Below are 15,551 nucleotides of genomic sequence, written 5' to 3' on the forward strand. Positions count from 1 at the left end.
ACAGAGCGCACCTGTTCCCCAAAGTCCCACTGCTGAAACCTGGTTGGTGCTGAGGGGAAGAAGGACCTTAAAACTTGATGTGCAATTGAAGTTTTAAAGTGGACTATACTAGTGTGGACCCCGAGAAAGAGGATATCTACCAAGATGGGCTCCTGGTGGCTGAACTGGGATCAAATTAAAAAACAAACAAACAGCCCTAGCCTGTTTGCCTCAGTGGATAGAGGGTTGGCCTGGGGACTGAAGGGTCCCAGGTTCGATTCCAGTCAAGGGCACATGCCCAGGTTGTGGGCTCGACCCCCCCAGTAGGGGGCGTGCAGGAGGCAGCCGATCGATGATTCTCTCATTGATGTTTCTCTGTGATTTGTTCTCTGTGGTAGGTGCTATGATAAGGTGCTCTTTCTCCCTCTCTGAAATCAATAAAAATATTAAAGCAAAAACAAACCACACAACAGAAACAAAAAATCAGAGCTTAGCAGCCATTTCTACACAGAGACATCTCATGCAAACTACAGTTCGGGGAGAAACGTGCACTGAACCACCTGCCTCTGCACAAGTGCCTGCCTGCACTGTGTTTCTGCCATTAGAGGCAGCCCTTATTAAGTTCCTGGAATCCTATTTCAACCAATAGGACTGAGGTTTCCTGATCCAACTGGAATAGTGCAGCTAACATCAGCTTCTTTACTGACCAATCAGAGCAACTCCATTCTGACCAATTAGAACAATGCCCTTTGGACCAATCAAACTGCAAGGACTTAGAGCCCTTATTTTCATGAAGATAGACCAATCAGGGATCAACTTGGGCAGGGACTTCTGTCTATATGTCAGCTCCTCTCTGGCTCTAAAAGTGCACTTTCTCTTTTCATTATAGACTGGAGCAGCCGTGGGCAAACTACGGCCCGTTTGAAATGAATAAAACTAAAAAAAAAAAAAAAAAAAAAAAAAAAAAAAAGACCGTACCCTTTTATGTAATGATGTTTACTTTGAATTTATATTAGTTCACACAAACACTCCATCCATGCTTTTGTTCCGGCCCTTCGGTCCAGTTTAAGAGCCCATTGTGGCCCTCGAGTCAAAAAGTTTGCCCACCCCTGGACTGGAGACTGCATTTCCCTGACGAGAGCTGAACCGCCAAAGACGTAACAATAAAGATATCTCTACAGAGCAGAGAAGACCAGACCAGACTGGCATATAGAGAAGCGCAGAGCTAGTCAGAGTAGCATGGCCCCAGGGCCTCCTAACAGCGGTGCTGTGTTCATAGCTGTGTTGTATCACCAGTGAGATGTTGCACAGCCATGCTATTTTCACAGCCATGCTGTGTCACAACTGAGTTCCTTGCACTAAAAAAAGTTTCCTTCTTCACCTCATCCCAAACTGGGATTCCTGTTGGTGTTGAATTGATGTGGTTGACACTGGTCTAGACTTTTTTGTTGTTGTTAATCCTCACTTGAGGATATTTTTCCATTGATTTCTAGAGAGAGAGTGTGTGTGTGTGTGTGTGGGGGGGGGGGGACAAAGAGAGAAACATCGATGTGAGAGAGGCACATCGATTGGTTGCCTCCCACACATGCCCTGACTAGGGTCAGGGATCAAGCCTGCGTACATGTTCTTGACCAGAATCGAACCCAGGACCCTTCAGTCCACAGCCAATGCTCTATTCACTGAGCCAAACCGGTAGGGCTGGTCTCGACTTTTAATAACTAAATGAACAGAAAGCTACAGAATCTGTCAGAGCTGCAAAGGGAGAGCTGAGAGTATGGTAGAAGACACTGATTAAGCCACGCCAAGATTGTGTGAGCAGGGTTCAGAATGTGTATTAAGTTGTTTCTGTCTGTAAAAAGCCTTCGAGGGAAGCAGCCTGGTATGATACAGGATCAGACAGTATTTGAAGACAGCTGGAACACAGAGTGAGAGAAAGCTGGAGGAGTGGGAAGAGGCCAGGTGACGGAAGCCTTGTTGAGGTGTTTGTACTTTATTCTGGAGGCAAAAGGAAGCCATATGTCTTAACCAAATTAGCATTTTAGAATGATCTAACGGGGGTAGGATGGGAACTGGAGACAGGGAAACCACTTAAGCAAGAGGTGATGGTCTGGGAATGGCAGTAGGGATGAAGATAAGTGGTCAGATTATAAATATGCAGAAAGAGAACAATCAGGAATTGCTGATAGAGGAAAAGCCAACCAAGTTTCTCTTTCCAGCTGACCCCAGAAATGCTGCCCTGTTTCTAGTTCCTGCTCTCAGTTCAGCAGGTGCTGGACCAATGGCCAGGTCAGCCTTGGTTCTCTGGGGCCTGGTGCTGCGGGTGCTGCCGCCCCCTGTGGGTACCAGCAGCACTCTTTTCGCAGCTTCAGGAGGCAGGCCGTGCCTCACTGTGTCATCCGTTTCACAGGTGAGGAGCCCCAGGTCCTGATGCTTAACACATTGCAGACCAGTAGTTTTGTTGCTAGCTTTACCTAGTGGCCAGGTAAGTTTCTACTGAATGAGTACAAAAAACGTTCTACATAAATGTTAAAGGCATGCTTTAAAATGAAATACCCATTGCATGTTGAAGTTATTCATTACATGTTCCTACAAGCTAATATCTTCTTAAAGTGTGATACTTAGTAAAACACTGTGTAATATGAAGGGGAACTAAACAAAGCTGGCAAATGTAACGTGTTTCTCTTCTCTTACCGTTCCTTTTGCATACTCTGCACACTTTTGTAGGATATTTCTTTTTATTTGAAGATGGAATTGGCACAGGGATGTGCTGCTTCATGTTGCCCGATAATCTTTGTGGATGATCTTTCTGAGGAGCTCTTGTACTTCTAACACGTGATGGATCAGGATTGCTAAATTCTAGATCTGCTGATTTATCTACTTCGGACGAGATCCACTCTGTTGCTACAGTTAAAAGAAAGTCTTTGTATCTTACTCGGCTTCCTGGATTGAGCGCTTGATAAATCCTGAATGAATTGAATAGTCCACAATTAATCAGGTAAAGCACTACTTTCTTCGTCCATTTTATTGGTTTTCTAAGGATACTACATGTTGAAAGATATTGGCCGGCAAGATCAACACCTTGTACATAGTTATTATACTGCACGATAGAAACTGGTTTCTTTATTTCCTCTCCAGTATGCCAATTTGTCTTTTCTGTTTCACAAGAGGAAGCATCGTGGATAGTTGAAATAATTCGAACTTCTCTTTTACCCTTCCAAATCAATAATAAAACGTCACCTTTTCTTCGGAAGGCTATTTTACCTCTTTGAAGCGTAGATGCTTCATCTTTCAAACATTTTGGCAAGCCTCTTGTTCGAATTGTTCCGCAAACTCTTGTTTTATGTAGTAATAAAGTTTCTGCAATTGAAATGCTACTGTAATACTTACCTTGGTATATGTGATGCCCCAAATCCAGATACGGCCGAAGCAGTGACAGAATAGAGTCATTCAATTTCTTCCCTTCACCTGTGTAAATTTCCATATTGCAAATATACCCAGTCTTGCTCTCACATACCATTCTTACAAGTAAACCATATTTAATAATTTTAGCTGGGTTGTAAGTTTGAAATAGAAGACGTCCCCTCCAGGGAATCATGCCTTCATCTAATGATAACTCTCGCATAGGTTTATATATTGTTTGAAATTTACTAATAAAGTGGTCGAGTACAGACTGAATTTTAAATAGCCTGGATGAAGATTTAGTCATGTTTGCATTGTCATTGAAATGCCAATAAGTCCAGATTTGTTCAAAACGATTTCGAGTCATCGTCTGAGGAAATATTGGGACCGCTAGAGCTGGATTTGTAGACCAATATTCTTTCCAAGTATCCTTTCGAGTACGCCCCATTAGCACTATAAGTCCTAAAAATTTTTTCATATCTGTTGGAGTAACAGGAGACCACTTTTTTGTTTTTGAAATTTTGTGCTTTCCCAAATTTTGATTATAATATATGTTCGATTGATGACAAAAGAATTCAAACAGATCGTTGTCAAAAATCAAGTTTGTGACTTCAATGATGTTCTTACAATCAGATGGTAGAACTGTAACCCCAGAATTACCTTCAAATTTTTCCAAATTAGGCTGAAAGTCCTCTTTTGACCAATCATTATCTTGGCAACCAAGACGCAAATTACACTCAAAATCATGTGTGGAATTGTTCAAATTTTCAGGTTCGGAATCACTTGAAATTACTATTGTCCGCCTTTTTGAAGGAGTAACTGTATCATTGCCACTGTCAAAGCTTTCATCACTTTCACTTGGAATATCTGATAAATTGTCAGCAAATATATCCAGGATTTTATCATGTTCTTCGTCACTATCCATGGTTACTGAGCACTTTAAAAATATCAAATTGATATAAAAAACAGTTATTTTTATTACTAACGACAAGGGGTTAATCACTTTTAATTCCTTTGATAATTTTTAACTTCAGCAAATGCGTTTTCCGTTACACTGTTTCTAAATGACAATTAAAAGCTGAGAATTCTCGAGATTGGCCACAAGCCTTAGGACAGAAACCGCGAGAATTCTCGTGCTCCGTCCGCAATTTAAGTGATGCTCAATCTCCCACAGCTGCTTGGTTCAAGGGCCATGACCCCAAATACAATGCCTTGAACACAGCAATGTAAACTAGGGCTCGGTGACCGGGGGTCTCGGTCTTTCTCAAGGTGGGCGCGTGCTCCACGACAGAGGTCCACCTGGAGAAAGTGGGCCCACCCAGGGCGTGGAGAAGTGCATTATACCTAAAGGTCAAGGCCATGGGGGGTGGGGGGGTGCAGTGGTGGGGGGGGGGGGGCGTGCGCATGCGCCACAGGTCGGCCATGGAAAGCGGGGAAGAAGCCCGACGGGTGGGTGGGCTCTCCACCCGCTGCCAGTCCACCTTCCGTTGGTGGAACCTATGCCATGCAGACCCTTCCCCACGCCTGGGGCCAATGCCTCACCGTCTCGCAGCGCGAACTGAACAGTCGGAGTCTCGGAGGAGCAAAGGGAAGGAATCACGGACCGGAAGCGCCCACCCTTCCCGGGGCCTTTCCGGGGCAGAGGACCTTGGCAAAAGCTCATTGGCTAGTGGAGACCGGAAGAGGCTGGGTTTGGCTACGCGCAGGGCACTATGGGTGTTGTGGTTTGTGTCTGTGGTGCAGACTTTCCAGACTGCTTAGAGGCCGGCAGGTCCCGCTGGCAGAGCAGCTGCCTGCAGGGGAGAAGCGGGTGTGAGGCAGCTGCGTCCCTGTGGCTCTGTTTTGCTATTTCTGATTCCGGCGAGACCTCGCTCTTTGAGTCTTGCTTTCAAAGACCTTCATTTCGTCTCGTATCTTAGGCGTTCCTCTGTATAACACCCCTTGTCACCTACAGACCCTTCTTTACTAGTATTCTTCCTAGCTGGCTTCGCCTGGTCTTAGGTCCCTCTTCTCCGCAAAGGTACAGAGGTCTCTGAGTCCTCTGCCCTTCTGTCGCTCCTGTGTGCCTTTTCCTGTCGCTGCCCTAGACAGATCCCCTCTAACATTCTGCCCCAGCTCCGGAATCATGCCAGGGGCCCAGGAAAAGGATCCCAGGAAAAGGATCCCACAGCAAACGTTTGCAGGCACAAGCAGATCCCACGCTCCTACGTCAGCAGCCTTGCAGCTCACTTCTTTTTGTTCTCCTCTGATCATTGCCTCTTTTCTGGTCCCACCTCTACGTAGGCTGTTTGATGGGCCACTCTTGGCCATGAACAGCCACCCCTGGTCCTGTCACTTTGTCTCTGATTTGATTTAAAGGACAGAAAGGGGAAAATGAAAGAAACTGGAGTGAAAAGAGAAACCACTAATTAGCTTTCCTAGAAGTCAAGGAGCTAGATGGTGAAAGAGAAGGAAGAGTGCAAACCTCTTCTTGTACCTTCACACACAGTTTGGTGCTGACTGTCCGAGGGCTCTGTGAACCTTGTGCTGGGGATAACTAGCCCCAGATCACCCAGGTGCTGGGGGTCCAGTCAGTGAGGACAGACACACTGATGCAGGATGGCATCAGGCTCTGCCCTGCAGACTTCCCGCCTTTCCTCTGCTCACTCCCATTTCTCCCTCAGCTCATCCCAAAGCCTTTTGCCTTTTCACATCTCCCTCTGGTCCATGCTCTCCTTCCCGCTCTGAAGCTCCTTTCTCTCCGGTTCTAGCCCAAGCTGCTTCTTTTGTATCTAGCGCTGTCACTCTGACAACCATGTTGAGGGGGGATTTAGAAACAGACCTTCACCTTTATAAGAGAAACGCCTATTGACTTTCTCATTCCAGGGCTCTGCATTCTCTCAACTATTGTGCACATTACTTGTACTAGAATCACCTGCAGATCTTTCATGACCCATGCTCCAGAATTATGGTATGCCATGCAGCCAAAATGGACTTAACTCCTTTGCTGCCTATTTAGTGGTGTTAGGAATCTGAGGTTTGAGAAGTTAATTTCATGGAGACAGTAGTCAAGAAGGACCCATTCATATGTGGTGAGAAGTAGAATCCCATGTGAATGGGAAAGATATGCCTTAGCATTAAACAAACAAACAACAACAAGCATGCCTTAGTGGATTAACTAGGCTAGAACAGGAGATGCTTTTTAACTGTTAGTTGAGAACTATCCCATCCCCCAGTGTGTGTGAGAGGGAATTTCCGAAGAATAAATAATCTAATAATCATGCTAGTCAGTGTAAGAATGCCTTACCCTACGTGTGGCAGGTACATTTGCCTCTAAGGCTCTTTATGGCTAATACTAACTTAATTGGCACTTCCTGAGACCCACCACAAAGAAGTGAAACTTCATCTTTGATGATGCTTAAAATAATGCCTCTCCAAGCCCCCATATGATTTGATCCCCAGCTACTTCTCCAATCTCACCTCCTACCCTCTTCCTTATGGTTACTGTTGTAGATACCCTGGTTTTATTGCTGTTTTGTGAACATGCCAAGTACACGCTGCACCTGGAATACTTTTTTTTTAGTTAAACCTGTTGAGGGCTTTACTCAAATAGTCATCAGAGAGGCCTCCTCTAGCCACCTTATCTAATATAGAGCCGTTAACAGTCTGTCCCTGTGTCTTCCTTAATTCCCCTCTATTATCACTACTTGAAAATATGAGATATTTGTTTACTTCCTCTTATTGATTTTTTTTCTGGAGAGAGAGAAAGAGAGAGAGAGAGAGAGAGAGAGAGAGAGAGAGAGAGAGAGAAAGGTCCACTTGTTGTTCCACTTATTTATGCTTTCATTGGTTGCTTCTTGTAGTATGTGCCCTGACTAGAGATAAAATCTGCAACCTTGGTGTTTCGGGATGATGCTCTAGTCCAACCAACTAAGCCACCTGGCCAGGGCTATTTAAGAGTCTTTTATGAAATTGTAGCCAAGCAAAAGTTCATAGTCTAAGTAGGTAGGATCAACTCTTGTGTATTTGGGACGAGGGATTATTTGTCCTGCTTGACATGCTTCTGAACTGACTTCTGTGCTACTCTGTTCGGTCTCGGACCGCCATGCCGAAGGATGAGCCTGACCAGGCAAGGAGCACAGAAACATCAAAGAAAATATTGACGACAGAAAATACTTTCTTAGCCCATCAAGAAGGATAAGTGTACATGCTCTGCAGATGTTGGCTAGTTTACCAGGGAAAAAAAGTAGACAATTTGAAAGATGGACTGTAGGTGGCAGTTTTGTTTCAGTTGAAGAAACTGGTTGGTCAGCTATGAATATGTCTCTGTCAGTATCTACTCTCCACATCCACTCACTTGGACTCAACCTCCTCTACTTGGCTCAGACATCACCCTGTCACCTTTTCAGCTCAGCTCTCCCTCTCATGTTCTCATATCTGTATATACTTACATTTGTGCTTTTAGTATCATGGTCTCAGCTTGAAGCAACATTTTTTTTTTTAAATCATTCTTTTAAAAAAATTAAATTTATTGGGGTGAAAGTGGGTAGGAGTGTTTTACAAGTTTCAATTGTACAAGTTCATAATACATCATTGATAGATTGCACTGTGGGCTCACCACTCAAAGTCTAGTTTTCTGTCACCATATATTTGACCCCCTTTATCCTCTTCAGCTTCCCCCGACCCGCTGCCCCCTGGTAATCACCATACTGTTGTCTGTGTAGATGAGGGTTTTTTGGACATTTGTTGCTTTCTGTTTTGTAGCTCCCATATGGGGGAAATCATGTCCTTTTCCATCTGACTTACTTTGCTTAACATGATACTCTTTTTATTTTCCCCACAGAATTTGGCTTTTATTCTGGCCTCACACATACAGCTAAGACGACACAGATAGGCAGTACTCCAACCCCTAGGACCATTTCACCCACCCAATCTCTTCAGCCCTCCTCCTCCCACCTCGCCCTTCCTGCCAAGCTGCTGGGCAGGGGCTCTGCCTGCACCTCACCCCGGGCATGCAGCATGAAGTGCCCATGCAGCTCCCCGAGGCTGTCGAAGGAATCCTCGCACTCCATGCAGTGGTAGGTGCCCTCCTCGTCCTCGTCCTGCTCCTCCTCCCGCCCAGCGGGCTGGCCCTGGCCCTCCCCAGCCCGCGGTGGCTCCCCCTCTCTCTCGCCCTTGCCAAGCACCCTGCCTTCGGGAGCTGGTGCTTCCTGGGGGGCGGCAGCGGGACAGCGGAGCCGGCAAGGTGGAGTGCCTGGTGGGGCCTCCCCGAGGGATGAGCGGCCACAGAGCTGGCAGGGCTGGGCTGGGGGGTCCGGGGGCTGGGCTGCACGGAGAGCCCGGTGGGATGGGCCCCCCCGGCCCCCACCCAGGCGCTGCTTCACTTTGTAGCCAGGGTCATATTCGGGGTCGTCAGTGGTCTCCTCTTCCTCCTCCTCTTCATCTTCTTCCTCTTCGGAGTCCGGCTCTGAGTGTGTGTATTCGGAGTTAGAGGAATGCTCAGGGCCTGGAGAGAGGTCCTCATCGTCTTCTTCCAAGCTGGCATAGCCTCCAGTTTCAGCTGGCTCACGAGTCTCTGTCATGGCCAGAGGAGGAGGCAGGAGCAGAGCAGAAGCTAGGCAGCGTCTCCAGCTCTCCGCAGCTACACCTTGGTCACAAGTTCTCTAATGCAGGATGTCAGCCGGTAGAGGGATGCGGCTAGGGCGGCCCCCGCTCGGGCTCGGCGGCGGCGGTGGCAGCTGCACGCCTCAACATGATACTCTTAAGATCTATTTATTTTGTTGCAGACGTCAGTAATTCATCCTTTCTTATGGCTGGTAGATATATATATATATATATATATATATATATATATATATATTCATGTACTTTATCCAATCATCCATCAAAGGACACTTAGGTTGTTTTCATGTCTTGGCTACTGTGAATAATGCTGCAATGAACATGGGGCTACATATATATTTACAAATAAGTGTTTTCAAATTTTTTTGGTAGCTACCCAGAAGGGGGATTGCTGGGCCCTATGGTAGCTCTATTCTTAATATTTTGAGGACCTTCCATACTATTTTCCTTAGTAGTTGTAACAAGTTATACTCCCACTAGCAGTGTGTGAGGGTTCCTTTTTCTCTATATCAAACATGTCAAACTCAAAGGCTAACATGGACCAAATAAGCAAGGTTTAAGTTTATATGGGCCACAAAAAAGTAAAAGCTTCAATTTTCATAGAAATGTAGGCTTATTTTGATAAAGACATGCTGAATACAAAAGGCTGAAATAAATGAGTCATCATTAACATAAAATAATAGAACATTTTAATAAAAATTAATATTTTTTCTTGAACATTAACTTACCAGACACCGAATAACTGCACAAATTAATAAGTGTAATGCAAATAAACCTATTTTTCTTGTTCTCTGAAAGTGAAATATTTCCTGTTGCGCACACCAAACAAGTCAGTCCAAGACTAATGACGTGGCAATTGGCTGCTAAAATATTCGCTGCTAGTATTAGTGGAGAGAAATGGTGCGCCTGTGCGTAAGTCCCATAAGGGAAATGAATGTAACATGATTATAGTAATCAGTCACTAGTGAACGTTGTAGTTCGTTATTAATAACTAGAGGCCCAGTGCATGGAATCATGCACATTGAAAGTAAATTAATTAGAAGGTGGCCGATGGGGTGGGACTGGGTGAGACTGGCCAGACATGGCCTGGACCCAACCTCCCGCAGTCCCTCCCCAGCTGGCCGCACTTGGGACTGAACCGGGGCTCGAAGGGCATCTGCAGAGTGAGCAGCGTCCCTCTGGCAGGTGGGGTCCCGTGGTCTGGCTTGCGGGGATTGGACCGAACCCAGCAGTCCAACATCCCCTAAGGGGTCCCGTAGTGCGAGAGGGCACTCTGCAAAGTTGCTGTCGCTCGGCAGCTCCTGTGTTGAGTGTCTGCCCCCTAGTGGCCAGTGCGCATCATAGCTACCGGCCGGTCATTTAGGCTTTTATATATATAGACTAGAGGCCCGTTGCACAAAAATTTGTGCACTCGAGTGGGTACCTCAGCCTGGCCTGTGCCCTCTCGCAATCTGGGGTCCCTTGGGGGCCCCTTCCCCTGGCTGCTGGCACCAGTTTTCCTCCGGCATCCAGAACCCAGGCCTTCGCTCTTCGCCGGGAGGGGCCCGTGCAGTGGGCAAGGGGCTTAGCTTTTTTAAAAATACTTCTGAACGTTTGGTAAATAACCCTGTAGGAATCTACTTTCTGAAACATGCTGGTTGTTAAGGGCTGATGTGGGTAATGAACAAAATGTATGTTAAAATCCTAATCCCCAGAACCTCAGAATGTACCTGTATATGGAGATAAGATCTTTAAAGAGGGGATTACATTAAATTGAGGCAGACCTTTAGCCCATCTCACTGAAGTCCTTATAAGAAGAGGAATGTTGGGGTCCAGCCCCCACAGGTTCAAGGGTTCCCAAAGGTGTGGACAGAGTCGGCGAAGAAGGAATGACACAGAGGCAGCGTTTAGGTGATCATCATAGCAAGGTTCTTTTTTTATTGTCCTGTTACATTTATATTTATACTATTTGATCCTATAAGCATGCCTCTATAAGTTTTTTTTTTTTTTTTTTTTTTTTTTTTTTTTTTTTTTTTTTTTTTTGCCAGAGAGAGCATAGGGTCTGTTTATTGGGGAGTTAGTCAAAGGGGGAGCTGGCTAGGGTGGGGTAGGGCAGCAGCTTGTCTGGCCCCTGAGAAACCCAACTTGAGTCCAGAGCCTCGACCGCTTTGAAGCCAAAGTCTTCCTCCACCTTTATCTGCATGGGAGCCAGCTCCGGAGTCAGCGGGACTCCCGCCTGGCGCCCTTCCCATGGTGCTCGCTGCTTCTTCCACCCGCCGGGCCCCTCACCAGGGGCCGGGCTGCTGGCTTCTGTGGGCGCTGGCATCCTCCTGAGCAGGGATAGCCCCTCTTTCTCTGGAGGCTCGTTCTCAGCATTGCCTGGGGTGGGGGCTTCTCTGCCCTGGCTGCCCTCGTCCTCCAGTAAGATGGTGAACTGGCTGTCCTGGTAGTTGTCGCTGTAGGAGTCCAGCACCCTCATGAGGAACCTCCGCTCCTGCTGGAGTCTCCGTGTTATCCTCTGTATCTGATGGAGCCTGTTCATGACCTGCTCATTCACCTGCTCGATCTCCCTGCAGTGCCAACCCAGAGCCTGGTACTTCCTGCGATTGAGTTCCCATTGGTGCCGCCGCCGGCCTCGGGCTGCCTCCCCCTCTTCGTCTCACTCTCGGAGGCTGGAGCTGCCCAGACCCCCAAACACGAACTCCACTTCAGTCTCAAGCTTGCTCTCCAGGATGTGACCACCGAACAGCGGAGGCAGTGCCAGCTCCGAGCCAGGAGGTGCTGAGAACTCCTCAAAGCCTACGGCTGCCATGGACCCCTTTCTCTGCTCCAGCTCCATTTGTCCCTGGCTCCAGGAGCAGAACTTCCAACCTTGCAAGCCTCTTCAAGTACAAAATGACAGGCCCCATCCAAGTTCACCGGTCAGGCACCCAGGCCCCGGCTGCTAAGCCTCCTGGGAGTTGCAGTTCTCTATTTCCCGCTAGCCTCCCTCGCCCCCCTCATCCCACCCCCACCCCGAGTCCCAGCTGAAAGGCCCTGCTCGCTGGTCTAATGCCTTGGCCAGGCATCTGAGTCCCCTCTGTCTTTATTCTGGTCCCGACACCGTGCATTCTGACCACAGAGACTCTCTGCTTGGGAGGCCCCTGGGTCTCCTTCTGGGTCTCTTTCTGGGGCCAGGGCTGCGCCGCCCCCCGGGGACTGGATCGCGTGCCCCAATGGTGACACAGCCCCGGCCCCTGGGTCTCCTTCTGGGGTCTGGCTGCATCGTCCCCGGGGACCAAATCGAGTGCCCCAGCAGCGAAGCAATCTTGGCCCCTGGGTCTCCTTCTGGGGCCTGGCTGCCTCGCCCCCAGGGACCAGATCGAGTCCCCAGGCAGCAACACAGCCCGGCCTCTGGCCGGGACTCTGGGTGTTCTCTGATCACTGGTGATCAGTGATCTGAGAAGCCAGGCGGGGCAGGGAAGAGGCTGACATCCGCCTCTTCCCTGCCCCACCCGGCTTCTCCAATTACTGGCCCAGAGCTGGCAAAGGCGGCCCAGTTCTCCAAAGGCGGCCCAGCTTCTCTGATCACAAAGGCGCCCGGTTCTCTGGCTCTTGGCTGCCACCTGGGTTTCATCAGCGGCAGGCAGCTTCTTCCGCCCTTCCCCTTTTGCCTCCCATCATTGTGCCTACCTATGCAAATTAACCGCCATCTTTCTTGGCAGTTCATTTGCATATCGCCCTGATTAGCCAATGGGAAGCGTAGCGGAGGTACGGTTAATTACCCTTTTTTCTTTTATTAGATAGGACTAGAGGCCTGGTGCATGAAATTCCTGCACTGGGGGTGGGGGGTCCCTCAGCCTAGCCTGTGCCCACGAACAGTCCAGGAGCTCTCCGGGAATGTCCAACTGATGGCTTAGGCCCGGGGGGAGTGGGCGTAAGCCAGCCGTGGGCAAACTACGGCCCGCGGGCCAGATCCGGCCCGTTTGAAATGAATAAAACTAAAAAAAAAAAGACTGTACCCTTTTATGTAATGATGTTTACTTTGAATTTATATTAGTTCACACAAACACTCCATCCATGCTTTTGTTCCAGCCCTCCGGTCCAGTTTAAGAACCCATGTGGCCCTCGAGTCAAAAAGTTTGCCCACCCCTGGCCTAAGCTGTCAGTCCGACATACTTAGTGCTGCCACGGAGGTGGGAGAGGCTCCCACCACCACGGCTTCACTTGCCAGCTGTCAGCCCTGCTTTTGGCTGAGCGGCATTCTTCTTGTGGGAGCACGCTGACCACCAGGGGCAGTCCTGAGTTGAGTGTCTGCCCCCTGGTGGTCAGTGCGGGTCATAGTGACTGGTTGTTCTGCTGTTCAGTTGATTTGTATATTAGTCTTTTATAGGATTATGTATAACAGGATATTGTAAAAATTAAGTTATGAAATTTTTATTAAAATGTTTCTTACATACCGTTATATTGGCTGGGCTGCAAAAATATTCATTGCAGGCTTAATGCGACCTGCAGGCCGCAAGTTTGACATGCTTGCTTTGCATCCTCTCCAATACTACTTTTTTCTTGTCTTCTTGGTACTAGCCATTCTAATAGGTGTGAGGTGGTATTGCATTTTGGTTTTGATTTGCATTTCCTTTATAACTAGTGAAGTTGAGCATCTTCTTATATATCTCATGGCCATTTGTATGTATTCTTGGGATAAGTCTGTTCAAGTCATCTGCCCATTTTAAAAATTGGATTGTTTTTTTAATTGTTGTTGACTTGTATGAGTTCTTTATATATTTTGAACATTAGCCCCTTACCGGAGGTGTTGTTTGCAGATATCTTCTTCAATTCAGTTTGTTGTGTTGATTTAAAAAAATAATAGAATATTTTAATAAAAATTGATATTTTCTCTTGAATATTAACTTACTAGACACTAAATAATTGCACACATTAATAAGCGCAATGCAAATAAACCTATTTTTCTTGTTCTCTGAAGGCAAAAATGTTTCCTGTTGTGCACACCAAACAAGTCAGTACAAGAATCTGTTGGTTTTTTTAATGTACAGAAACATTTTAGTGTGATGTAGTCCCATTACTTTATTTTTGCTTTTACTTTCTTGTCTTTGGGGTCAAGTTCACAAAAGCTTTTCAGAAACCAAGGTATATAAGCTTAGTACTTATGTTTTCTTCTATGCATTTTATTGTTTCAGGTCTTATATTTAAGTCTTTATTCCATTTTGAGTTAATTTTTGTTTATGGTGTCGAATAGTAGTCTAGTTTAATTCTTTTACAGTAGTTTTCCAAATTTTCCAACACCAATTATTAAAAAGGCTTCCCTTTCTCCATTGTATGTTTTTTGGCTCCTTTGTCAAAAATTATTTGCCCATGTACATGTGGGTTTATTTCTGGGCTCCTGGTTCTATTCCATTAGTCTGTGTGCCTGTTTTACCACCAATCCCATACTGTTCTGATTATTGTAGCTTTGTAGTATAATTTGAAGTCAGGGAGTGTGATGCCTCCAGCTTTGTTCTTATTTGTGGAATTGTTTCGGTTACTTGGGATCTTTTGTGGTTTCATGAAATTTGGCTATTTTTTTTTTTGTTCTGTTTCTTTGAAAAATGCCAATGAGATTTTTATGGGGATTGCATTAAATTTGTATATTGTTCTATGTCAGCGATTTTCAATCAGTGTGTTGCAAGAATTTTTGTCAGCGATTTTCAATCAGTGTGTTGCAAGAATTTTTAAAACATGCAATGCTTGACTAGTCAGGAGCATTAGCCTCTTTTTCCTTAGATCATCAAATAAAATAATGACAACAGCCAACACAACAATAAATGTCTGGTGGGAATGAGCAAAAATTTTACCTTTTTTTTTGGGTCAAATTGATAAAACGTATTTTTTTGTGTGCCCCACAATTTTAGCAATTAGTTTATGTTTGCCATGAGATTAAAAAGATTGAAAATTGCTACTTCAGGTAATATGGCCATTTTAACTATGTTGATTGTTTCAATTCATGAACATGGAATATATTCTGATTTCTTTGTGTCCTCTTCAGTTTTTTTCCACAAGGTTTTACAGTTTTCAGTGCATAGTTCTTTCACTTTTTTTGTTGAATTTATTTCTAGGTATTTTATCTTTTTTGTTACAATTGCAAACGAAGTTGTGCTCTCCATTTCATTTTTTGATATTTTGTTAGTATATAGGAATGCAATAGATTTTGTATATTGATTTTTGTATTTTGCAACTGTATTGTATTTGCTTATTGTTTCTAATAGTCTTTTGGTGGAACCTTTAGGACTTTCTATATACAGAATTATGTCCATCTGCAAAGAGCAACAATTTTACCTCTTTATTCCCAACGTGGACGCTTTTTCTTTCTTCCTCTTCCCTGATTGCTCTGGACTTCAGCACTGTGTTGAATAACAGTGGTGAGAGCAGGCATCCCTGTCCTGTTCCTGATCTTAGAGGAAAGGCTTTCCTTGATCTCATTGTCAGCCCATTCATTGTTTAGTAACTTGTTATGTAGCCTCCATCTCTGTGTGTGTTTTTCAAATGTTTCCTTGTGATTGATATCGAGTTTCATACCATTAGGGTCAGAAAAGATGCTTCATATGATTTCAATTTTC

General features: G+C 45.8%; 2 protein-coding genes and 1 pseudogene across 4 annotated transcripts; all 3 read right to left on the bottom strand.

Moving 5' to 3' along the window:
• Positions 1–1,579: 1,579 nt before the first annotated feature.
• On the bottom strand, positions 1,580–5,014 carry LOC118673623 (piggyBac transposable element-derived protein 4-like). 3 transcript variants are annotated; one of them, XM_036344666.1, is made up of 3 exons: positions 4,921–5,014; positions 4,039–4,315; positions 1,580–3,444 (listed from the first exon to the last, which is right to left on the bottom strand). In XM_036344666.1, the coding sequence occupies exons 2-3, from the start codon at positions 4,301–4,303 to the stop codon at positions 2,573–2,575; spliced, it is 1,137 nt and encodes a 378-aa protein (XP_036200559.1). In that variant the 5' UTR covers positions 4,304–4,315; positions 4,921–5,014; the 3' UTR covers positions 1,580–2,572. The 3 variants fall into 3 exon arrangements, with proteins under 3 accessions (XP_036200559.1, XP_036200558.1, XP_036200560.1); XM_036344667.1 differs by having other exon boundaries at positions 2,696–2,942; positions 3,367–4,315; XM_036344665.1 differs by having other exon boundaries at positions 1,580–4,315.
• A 3,280-nt stretch (positions 5,015–8,294) lies between these two features.
• On the bottom strand, positions 8,295–8,976 carry LOC118673230 (zinc finger protein 428-like). Its single transcript, XM_036343820.1, has one exon. It carries the CDS (start codon positions 8,937–8,939, stop codon positions 8,295–8,297), a length of 645 nt encoding a protein of 214 aa, XP_036199713.1. The 5' UTR covers positions 8,940–8,976.
• Positions 8,977–11,035: 2,059 nt separating this feature from the next.
• On the bottom strand, positions 11,036–11,797 carry LOC118672687 (annotated as a pseudogene).
• Between the last annotated feature and the right edge of the window lie 3,754 nt (positions 11,798–15,551).

Source organism: Myotis myotis, unplaced genomic scaffold (genome assembly GCF_014108235.1).
Source record: "Myotis myotis isolate mMyoMyo1 unplaced genomic scaffold, mMyoMyo1.p scaffold_m19_p_18, whole genome shotgun sequence".
NCBI lineage: Eukaryota > Metazoa > Chordata > Mammalia > Chiroptera > Vespertilionidae > Myotis > Myotis myotis.